This window comes from Nanorana parkeri, unplaced genomic scaffold, assembly GCF_000935625.1.
Source record: "Nanorana parkeri isolate BGI_ZX_2015 unplaced genomic scaffold, ASM93562v1 scaffold758, whole genome shotgun sequence".
Lineage (NCBI taxonomy): Eukaryota > Metazoa > Chordata > Amphibia > Anura > Dicroglossidae > Nanorana > Nanorana parkeri.
In genome coordinates, this window is record NW_017307026.1 from 556,843 (window position 1) to 568,368 (window position 11,526).

An 11,526-nucleotide genomic window follows, 5' to 3' on the forward strand; every position below is an offset into this window, starting at 1 on the left:
ATGAATTAATTATTTCTTCATTAGCATCCTGGGAGCAGAGTATACTTAACAAATGATATTTTAAAATATTTTTTTTTATTAGAGAAAGTTCAGTTATCCTTTTGGCCTACCCCCTTAACCTAAAATAATCCACCTTCCTTGCCCCACATGCATATTTTCCTGAATCTGTTGACCACGACCCACAGAAATGTTTAGTGCCTCTGACCAAAATCTTTAATTTTGCTGCATCTGCATAGTTAGACCTAATAGAACTTAATTTCCTGATATGGGGGAGTTGAGTGCTTTTAAGTGTACAATTGTGTGGCATTTTGTGATTTTACAATAAAGTCTCCTATTCTAAGCCTTCTTAAGTCTTCTATTATTTTTCATCCAGTTTTGTGGTGCAGAAAATTGTTTTAGGGGCTACCTAGTTTGCTCTGGAATATACATAGAATTGACTGGGGAGGCATTGCCAGGGGAAAAATAATTTTGCCCAGAGGCTCTGAAGATAAATGTGGGCCAGTTCAGGTAAGTATACATCTAAGGAGGGTGAGGGAACACATTTCAGCTTTAATATTGTTAATATTAGGAGTCTATAATAGCTATAATGTGTGGGGATTTACAAATAGCCAGACTTGAGCTGCTAAATTATAGCTTGAAGTGTAGCTTTTATCAACTGGAGAACAGCTGGAGCTTCATTAAGTTTAACTTCTTAAACCAGTTGAAGGCTGCAAAGGAGTGAGAGGACCACATTTAGCCCGCAGAATACCAGTTTCAGTTGTCTGATTTAAACAGTACACAGCTCGAATACACATACTGTAGGACAGGGGTCCCTGAATGGCGCACTGCACTCCGGACCCAGACCGAGGGGCGGTTCTGTCCGCACCATAATTGCGGTGTGGAATGTGGAATGCGGTGTGGAATAAAAGCAGTGTGGAAGAGGCCATTTATGTAAAAATGGAGCAGCCAAGCTTGAATAGAGGTGTGGGGGGCGGAGGTGTGAGACATCTATTGCCTGCCACATACAATGCTGTTTTAACACCTCTCTCTGGGCAGGTTATTAACACCTCCTAGCTCAAATTATGCAAATACAATCAGCACCTGGTTATGAACTAACAGATTTCGTGGATTGGAGCAACATTCACCATATTTATTCCCAGATATTTTTTGTGCAAGTCATTCTGAATTGAGAAAGCTGGTTGGATAACCTTTTTTCTTGCAGATATACCATGACCTGGATGAATGAAAACCTTCAGAGACATTCTTTCCTTAGGAATTGGTGTGAAAAACCCCTTCCTAGTGGAACACTCACCTTTTATTACCCTCATAATAGGTCAATTAGCACAGACCCCTTTGTTCACTAAATGATTTTGTCTTCATTTTAATTAAAATAAATTATAATACAAATTCATGTATTAGTTGACCTTGTAGATACTAGAGAAAAACACCAAATTATAATGGCTATGTAAGGCTAAGATCACACATTGACTATATTTATAATGCTGTTCCACCTTGCTTCCAAATGTTCCTCCACGGACAACATAAAGCTAAGCCCATTAAACACAAAGTGTGCCATGTGCCATTTGGCTGAGTGTATACTTTTAAATTTGGCATCAGGGCCATGCCAGTGTGAACTCCACTTACCCAAAGAAGCATCTGAATTTAGGAGGATGGCAAGTTAAAAATGGCCGTCCACTTGTATGACATTGTTGTGTTACAACAGCTGAATTTTTCAGTAGGGTTATTAATCCTTATCTTCATATACATGTGAATGTAATAATGGTCTTCTTAGCCTGTATGCCCTTGTCTTGCCCAGAGCTAAGCAAATACCTGGTGTTTATTAAAACTGGTTTAATAAGTCAGTAACAATATTTATCACTGGGACAGATAAAAGAATCAGTACACTGGATTCATCAAGGTTAATATAGTTCAAAGATGAGAGAACTAATTAAGGTTTATTTTTATTTTAAGAGCATAATTTAGTAAAGTTTTGGAGTAAATATGGGGGAAACTATATTGTTGTAAGAAGAACAATGTTATTAGTTACATAAAAGTAAATCACAGTTTATTTTTTATTTTTCTTGCTCGCGAATGGGTATTTTTTGCAAAGTGAATTTCCATCACATTCACTAAGCTAAGGAAGATTCCCTTGCATAGTGAACAGCCTGTTTACATACCTCCCTATACACCTATGTTGACTTTCTGAGCTTGATTTACAAAAGTATGCTTTTCACCTTGCAAGGGAAATTCCTTTTAGCCTAGTGAATGAGATGACGCTCTGCTGACTTCAACTGCTGAACATTCAATCATGTGGAACCAAAAATACTGTCTTTTTTATGTTCCTTGCATTCTGGGCATTCTTTGCAAATTCATTTTTTATCACATCAACTAAGCTAAAGGAAAAATTCCTTGCAATGTGAACAGCTTATTTGCCGTTTTGCAAATCAACCCCTGTGTCTTGAAGGAGGTTACAACCTCTATTACATTATTATAATTTACACTTTTAATAAAGAGCATGTGTTACATACATTTGTTCCATGCATTATAAAGGTGACTCTGGCCTGCAGCACTGATCTTTAAGTCCTTCTCATCATTTTGCTTGTGCTTTAAACTTATCCTTTCATTGGTGCAGCCATTCTTTCACGATGCCCTTTCAGTCACCAGAAAATAAATATGTACACAATTTGACAAAGAATAGAGAAACTCCAAAGGCTTAGGCGTAGGCTGCAGGCGTAGCGATTCGAAGCAAAGCAAAGCAAACCGAAAAAAATTGCAACCTTCCACTTCACACCGCACCGCAACGCAGCTTGTCTACACTGTACTGTATTTTTTCATGGTTACCTCTACAGATTCTGCTTGTCATGGATTCCTCTACAGAGTGGTTAAACCAGGTAAGCCCTTAATATTCTTTCTGTTTTATGAGACCAAATAACGTTTAATGCATTAAAATTATGCTTCAATAAACAAAATTATGTGATTATAGGTAATATATCTGGAAAGGAGGAGACGGATTTTCGCTTCCATCTATATAGATTTCCTGCCTCAGGGAATACCAGAAGAAGGTGGATAAGGCCCATTTACCAACAAAGGGAGCAACAAGGGGTCTTTAATCATCTGATTCAGGAAATGCGATTGAATGATGAAGAAAGCCACTACTTGTATTTCCGAATGTGTAAAGAACATTTTGACAAGCTGCTGACATTAGTAGGACCCAGAAGAAAACACAAATTTCCGTCAATCAATCAGTCCTGCTCAAAGGCTAGCAATCACATTAAGATTTTTGACCACTGGAGAATCCTATTCCAGTATTGGTTTGGCATTCCGCTGTGGAAGAACAAGAGTTGGACAGATTGTCCCAGAAACTTCTGTAGCATTGTGTGATATTTTGTGGCCATTATACATGTCTATTCCAAACCAGGAAATTTGGAAGAAAATCTGCTATGAGTTCTGGGAGAAATGGCAGTTTCCCATGTGTATAGATATGAAATGTCTAATAATTTTCTTAAATCATGAATGTTTATGTATTCCAAATATCAAATTAATTAATTTATTATTACATTTATTTTTAGGGGCAATGGATGGAAAATATGTTTATATCCAAGCTCCACCAAATGCTGGATCAATGTGGTACAACTACAAGGATTCTAACTCCATTGTACTCCTGGCACTTTGTGATGCTGACTACAAATTTATCATTGTCGATGTAGGGGCATACGGTAAACAAAGTGATGGTGGAGTTTTTTCTGAAAGTAGTTTTGGGAAAGCAATTATAGCTGAAGATCTTGATTTGCCATCAGCAAACAAGATACCAGGGACATCCATCAGTGTCCCACCTGTTATTGTTGCTGATGAAGAATTCCCACTACTCCAAAACCTCATGAGGCCTTTTCCTAAAAGGGCTATTAAAGAAGACCAAGTAATTTTCAACAGGAGACTATCACCTGCTCAGCGGATCTCTGAAAATGTGTTTGGCATCTGTTGTGCAAAATGGAGGGCAATTTTGAATTCATTATACATGCATCCAGATAATGCAGAAACTGTTGTAAAAAGCATTTGTGCATTGCACAACTATATCAGAATTGAGGACGCTGCAATGGAACCCAACAGAAGAAGGTACTGCCCTGTTGGATATATGGATACGGAGGAAGGAAATGGCAATATAATATCTGGACGATGGAGGCAAGAAGTGGATGAGATCGTGTCCATGGATTAAGTAGGCAGGGTGCCAATAACTATACCAAAGCAGCAGAGAAAATTAGAGAACATTTTGTGAAGTATTTTAAATCAAATGAGGGCAAGGCACATTTTTTAGAAAAGACAAATGTATTGTGCAGCATCTTTTAAATGACAAAAGTGCATGTCATAAACACAAAACATTTTCAAAACTTGAACGAAGAAGTGCATGTAGTTACCAACAAACATTTTCTACACTTCAAATAAGAAGTGCATGTCGTTACCACCAAACATTAAATAAAAAGTGCCTCCTGCTAATACAAAACAGTTAATGTTAACACAATACATACATGTGTACAAATTATAACTGTTATAACTGATGCATGTTTAATGCAAGTAAAGTGTGTACACATTCAGACCAAGTATATCAATATTCTTGCTCCTCATCGATTACTTTAAGGATTCGAATTTTAGCATTAGTTTTATTGCGCGGAAACTGCAGGTCCTGCCATTCATGTGGATGTTACTTTGACACGTAAACATTGCTGCTGACCAGTGCCCTGCCACAATGTAAAAATAGTTCAAGTATGGCTTGAAGAACACAACAATGACTTCATGGCATTGAATTGGCCTCCAAATTTTCCAGCTCCCAAGCAAGCATCTGTGGGATGTGCGGGTAAAGAAGTCTGATCCATAGCGGCCTCACGTCACAACATGATCTGCTACTGACAGCATGGTGGCAGATACCACAGCATACCTTCAAAGATTCAGCGGAGCCTCTATAGGTCAGGGCTAGGGATACACCAATACCATTTTTTCCAAAATGAGTACAAATACCAATACTTTTTCTCAAGTTCTTGCCAATACCAATTGCCAATTACCAATACATTTTTTTTAGCGACAGTTTTTCTAAAACATTACAGACTAATGAGTTAGGGTCAGTGGTGGATAACCAGGGCCCAGTTGCAGCTGCAAAAGCTAACACCCTGGTAGTTCTGCCACTGGCTCCAGACTGTAGAGGGACTACAAGTTTCGCTTGTAGTAGGCACGCTGTCGCCAAGCTGAGCGGGGGTTTGGACTGTACTAGACACACTGCTCGCGAAGGGCCGGGAGTCTGCGCTTGCCTGTGCTCCACGCTGCTTCGCCTGCAGTGTGTCACGGCCTTTAGTCTTCATAGAGTGGACAACTAAAAGAAGTAATATGGGGTCCAAAAGGCAATTACATTCTTGTAAATGCATTCATGTAATCTGAAATCAGTCGCCAGAATAGTGAGATATTTCCATACGAATCCACTAACAGTTTTGGAAGTTAGAGCATCACAGCCCACATTTTGAACACTGGTTAGATAGACCATCTAATGAAACACAATTGGCCATTGTTGTTGGCTCTGTAGACCCTGGTCATAAAACTGAATTATGCGTCTCTCTCCAGACCTCATTAACAGTACAGGAGGGAATTTGTAAACATCGCATTAGATAAATGCTGGTGGAACTCAAGTGCTTGTGCCTCTTAGATCTTTATCAATTGGTTGTAGTTAACGAAGTTGTATTTGGGCAGAAATGCATTTTACAATAAATACAAAATGACTTTGTTACATACTTAGTCAGGTTAAACCTATAGAAGAAATGAATAAAGAGATACATTGAAACCCCCCATATACAGAACCATAAAACCACAGTTGAGCTAGCAGAATAAAAAATAAAAATAAACCTTCCAAAGCATGGTCTAATTTGCTTATAAACTTATATATATGGCTGGCTAGAACCAGTTCCCCAAGGAGTCTATTTCACATATGCACAGCTCTTACTGTGAAGAAGCCTTTTCAATCATTAAAGAGTCTCTACAAATTAACCACTTGCTGCCCGGAGCAATTTCTTACATTTGCACACACATGAATTTCTGGCTAGAAAACAGCTTCAACCCCCCAAACAATGATATATTTTCTGAAAGCAGAGGCCCTGTAGAATAAAAAGATGCTATTTGCAATATTTTATGTTGCACAGTATTTGCACAAATGTTTATCAAACCAGTATTTTTAGGATGAGATACACTAAAATTAAATTTAATACACCGAAACAGTATATAACACCCAATTTCTTGGTAAAATATAAAAGATGGGGTCATGCCGGGTAACTAGATACCAACCATGTTAAGCCTTAAAATTGCGTGCATCTGCAAATGACCACAATAACCAAAATTTCCCATAGGCGACGCTTTAAACACTTTTAGGGCTCATCAGTTTAGTGTTAATAGTGAGTGATTGCTCTTACTCCGACACTCGCGACAATATGTAACGTGTGGCACAATTTTTGTTTTTGCACGTAGGCGCATCCGACGCGTGTTTGTGTTTTATGTGCGTGCATGTGGGGGACAGGGACTTTTTTTTTTGCATTTTTTATTTTTCTTTATCTGTTACTTTAACTAACATTTTTTTACACTCAGTTTTATTGCTATCGCATAGGGGGATAACAAGCCCCCTATGTAATAGCAAATATAATGTGACAGGTCCTCTTTATGGAGACATCAGAGGTATTTCAGACTCCTAATGTCACCTAGGGACCCCAAAGAAGCTAATGAAGCCGAGATCTGCTTCACCAGCTTCTTCTTCTGGCTCTAGGAGCCGGAAAAAGTGCCCGTGACACCGGAAGTAATGTAATGCACATCACTTCCGGGTCCAGTGATCAGAGGAGAGATCAGCGACATTGTCCAATGAAAAGAAGTCCTGTCCATGACATAATTCCTGTTCCTGTTTGTGGTTATCATCGAGAGAGGAGACAAGACCATGGAGATGTACTCATCCAGAGCATGCCTGGTTGCGGCTGTAGCCATGACGTTGTTGATTCTGAAGAAGAGAAAGCGTAGGCGACGCTTCTGGGTGCATCCTGTTATTGCAAATTGCATTGTTATTGCAAGGCCAGTTTTGGGCCATTTATACAAAACTGCGTAGCCATGATGGTTGTGCCTGTATTAGCTTTTGCAGACTTGAATCAGCCATTTTGCTTCCCAGTGTGCTTTGCAGGTGGTCTTCCACAATGTATATGCACCTTAAAAACGCGATTTCTTTTTGCACGAAAACGCGAAAAACCTCCACATTCGCATTTTTGGTGCGTTTTCCATTGAAATCTATTGAGCACAAATGCGCTGAATCTGCCTGAAAGAAGCTCATGCACCTTTTCAAGCGTTCAGCATTTTTGCAGCTTGCTGCAAAAACTCTCAGGTGTGAACAGGGGCTATAGGAATGAATGGGAATTCTTGTGTTGTGTGTTTTGACGTTTAAGCTTTCAGTGTCAAAACGCCCAGGTGTGAACAGGGACTTACTGAGTGTTCCTGTTCATTCATAACTTGTGGAGATAGTATGTCTACTATCTCCACAATCATGAATGAACAGGAAGTGATGTATAGCACTTCCCTTTCATTCATAATTAGGGACACAGTAAACATACTCTGTCCTCAATTATTTACAAGCAGTCACTGATCACTGATCGGTGACTGCTTGTACCCGGTCTCCATCCTGACTCGCTGTCACAGGATGCTGAGCTGGCGGTGCGTGGCGGAGAGCTTGGCCTATTTTGACAGATGACCTCTCCCCCACATCGCTGACTCAGCCTCATGTGACAGCTCTGACAGCTGTCTCCGCCCCCACACCGCTCCCCATCCTGATGTAAGTGAGGCAGTGCGGAGGAGAGCTCAGTCTATTTTGACAGCTGACCCCTCCCCTACACCGCCGACTAAGCCTCCTGTGACAGCTCTCATAGCTGTCTCCGCCCCCCACATTGCTCTAAATCCTGATTTGAGTGAGGCAGTGTGGGAGGGGAGCCCAGCCCCCTGTGACATGCCGGCCATTCATAGCGATCTCCTCCGCCGCATCGCTCGGCCTCCTCTGACAGTTTCTCTCCACCCTGCTGGACGCTGCTCTGTGTCAGAGGGGACACAGAACAGCGCCCAGCGGAGAGAAGAGAAACCAGGCATGCACTGCAATTTTGGCCAAAAGATGTTACTTTCGTCATTTTGCCAAAAGTGCCATTTTCAGCCGATATGTTTCGGCGGCCAAAATTTCGGTGCATCCCTACTATGATTACATCTTTATGTTTGAAAAGAATTGTTTGCATTGGTTAGAAAAACCTGAGATATTTGATAATTCTGAAGAGATGACATCTGCCTATCACTGATTATGTATTGAGAGAATGTGTTCCATTGCTTTAGTTTATTGTACTTTTAGTATTAATTAATACAAGTGCATGTAGACATTATAACTGATACCTTAGTGTGCTGAATGATGGTCCAATCTTTTGGAAGCAGCTCCCCTAATCATGCAAATCACGCAAAACTAGCAGTCACGGGGAGCACTGCTTTAGATGTTACACTGCAGATATACAGCTATGAGGTTGTAGGTCAGGACAGCCTAGGCACACTCACACTCCAGGAAGGAATGTGCTATTTTAATGGAGGAACAAGGTACATTTTGCAGTCTACGGCTTTGGCACAATTAACATATGTAAATATTCCCTTTACCATAGAAAATCTCCACTTTTCACTTTTTGAGTTCACTTCCACTTTAAGGTAGACCTTACAGAAGTTTGTATTGAAAACATGTATGTAATTATATTTTTATAAAAAAAGAAGCCCAGTTGTGTATACGGTCACCTGGGAGAATGTCCCCTTATACATAAGAGCTGTACAAATTCTGTGGTATTCTAGTGGTAGGAACACATTTAGAAGTGATGTGCAAACACTTCTCTATGTGCACGTTATCAGCATGAACTCTATACATGGGAAAAAGGATCTGCAGTCAACTTACATTACAGGGCAGACTGTACAGGTACATAATCCTGGTATATGTGAATGTCATAATTCTACTAACACTGATCATGGCTAATAAATGAAAAAATTCATCACACATGTAGAAGCATAGAAGTGTTGTACTTTTTTTGTATCATTTCTGTATTATTATTATATTGGCAATCACGAGATGCACACACATGCATAGACTTGCACTGTTGGTGTTCTTAGTAAGTGTACGTGTACTAAGCATGTTAGAGATGACTCAGGTGAAGTTTTCTATAGTAGAGATGTTTTTCATATACAGGACCTCTATACTAAATACAGGTTATTGGTAATTTCATGCTACAGCCTGCAGTAAGGCTTATTGTTAATGCCAGAATTAAATGCAGACATGTTGAACTGAGTTGATGATAATGTATTGGTCTGTCTTGTGATATCTAAATTAAATGGCATCTTGTATTCCGTTCACTGCCAAATACAGCTTGTGTTAAGGCAATGCAAAATGTGAAAACCCTGCCAAAGCGCACTTACCCATGACAAGCAGCAATGTTTAAGTTCATTGCAGTCACATACAAAAAAAAGATTATGTCTGAAGTTCTGTAGGTTAGATAAGGCAGCATACATTTTTGCCATGTGCATGTTTATGTAGCAAAGTACAAGTATCAGAAAACATTAAGGGATATATATTTATACAGTATATGTGATGTTTGTTGACTTAATATATAGAAATGATAATATATTGATATTATTGTATACATCATATTCAATTATGGAGCAGACAGTCAACTTGAGAAGTACTTATATGTTCTTTTCTAATAAATGACACAAAAATCTAAGTGGCAGAATGACCAATCAGTAAAAGACAAATCCTAATACGTTTTATGTGTACTGCACATTGTACTTGGCATTTTGCTTCTTAAAAATTGTAATTGAATTGACCCATCCATGTTAAATGCTGAGTTGTAATTTTACTACAAGGAGCAGACTTGTGTATTTCTATCAAATTAACCACTTAGTGCCCGGAGCAATTTTAAAATTTTTGCACACACAAGTTCAATCTCACAAAATAGGCTAGAAAACAGCTTAAAACCACCAAACAATTATGTATTCTCTGAAAGCAGAGGTCCCCGTAGAATAAAGATATAATAAAAATACATGACATTTATTATGTTGCATGATATATGTGCAAGTGTTAATGTGCGCAATCTATATTTTTAGACAAAAATATACTACAATGAATTTTAGTGAACATAAACACAATACCTAATTTTTTGGTAAAATATAAAAGATGGTGTTGTGTCAGGTAAACAGATACCAAACATGTTAAACCTTAAATTTGCGCACGCCTGTGAAATGGCAAAAAAATTACAGCACCCAAATTTGCCCATTGGTGACACTTTAAAAGCCTTTACTGCTCATCAATTTAGGGTTAACAGTGAGTGATGGTGCTAAAATGTTTGCTATCACTCCGACATTCACAACAATATTTAACATGTGTGGTGCAATCAATTTTTTGGGACATAAGCTCACCCAATGCGTGTTTGTATGTGCGTGTACATGGGGTAGAGGGCTTTTAAAAAAAATGTTTTTGTTTTTTTAATGTTACTTTAATTTTTTAAACTTTACACTTAACTTTATGGCTATCACATAGCAACAAGGTTCTGGGCCCACATAAGGGACGTGGAGCCTGGGTGTGGGTGGTAACGCAGCACAATTTTCACCTGTATATAGTTTATTGGCAGCTCTACTACATAAAAATGCACATGGCCCAAACATTTGCATGTGAAAGACTACAGTTGGTTGAAAAAATGTATTCCTGCTGCAGATGTGATCTTGGTATAACCACTTCGGGACCGCAACATTTAAATGTGTACTGCAGTCCTGAATTGGTTAAATATATCCTTGTGTTCAAGCTTGTGAATTGAGCCAATTCATTGATTGAACCTATTTTATTGATCACCAGATTACAATGGATGGAAGAGGGGTGGACTGATGGACTACAACTCAGCACTGTCTGATTACATTAAACTTATATGTGCCCGCATGTTGAGATTTAAAGAATAACTCACCCTGAATATAGTAGTCTCCATGGTGGCTGGTTTGCACAGCACAATGCTACACATTACATTTATTTACAAGTTATAATGCAGCCAATACAGAGCTTTCAGCAAAAAGGAAGAATAAAACACTGTCCTTCAAGTGCCCCTAATGCAATAATGCAAGATAGTTCCTAAGAATGAAGCACATCCAAGTTCTTAACCTTTCTTTTCCCTGAACCCCTGGCCTAATACTAAGTTCATCTACCTCATAATCTGAACTTTAAAACCAAGCCAAATATCACAGCACCAAGATGCCATTGCTATCATTTTATCATTTCACAATCTGAATACAGTGGAATTGTAACCAGTTCACACATTTATGAACACGCTGTGAAGATTGATGTATAATAAAGTCCAATAAATTGTTTTTGTTCTTCCTGAATTTATTTTCAATCAGTTCTAATGTTTCAATCACATTTAAATCCAAGGCAGAATATAATGTTGAACATTGAACTTTACTAGTTCTCTCTATCTTTCTCTCTCTCCCTCTCTC

At 38.8% G+C, this 11,526-nt stretch overlaps 1 protein-coding gene across 1 annotated transcript in view; it reads left to right on the plus strand.

The window, feature by feature from the left end:
- Positions 1-6,934: 6,934 nt before the first annotated feature.
- LOC108793552 (olfactory receptor 1020-like) overlaps positions 6,935-11,526 on the plus strand; it is an 8,772-nt gene continuing 4,180 nt past the window's right edge. The window contains exon 1 of the mRNA XM_018564529.1: positions 6,935-7,027. Within this exon, the coding sequence (XP_018420031.1) occupies positions 6,935-7,027 (93 nt within the window). The remainder of the gene's footprint in view (positions 7,028-11,526) is intronic.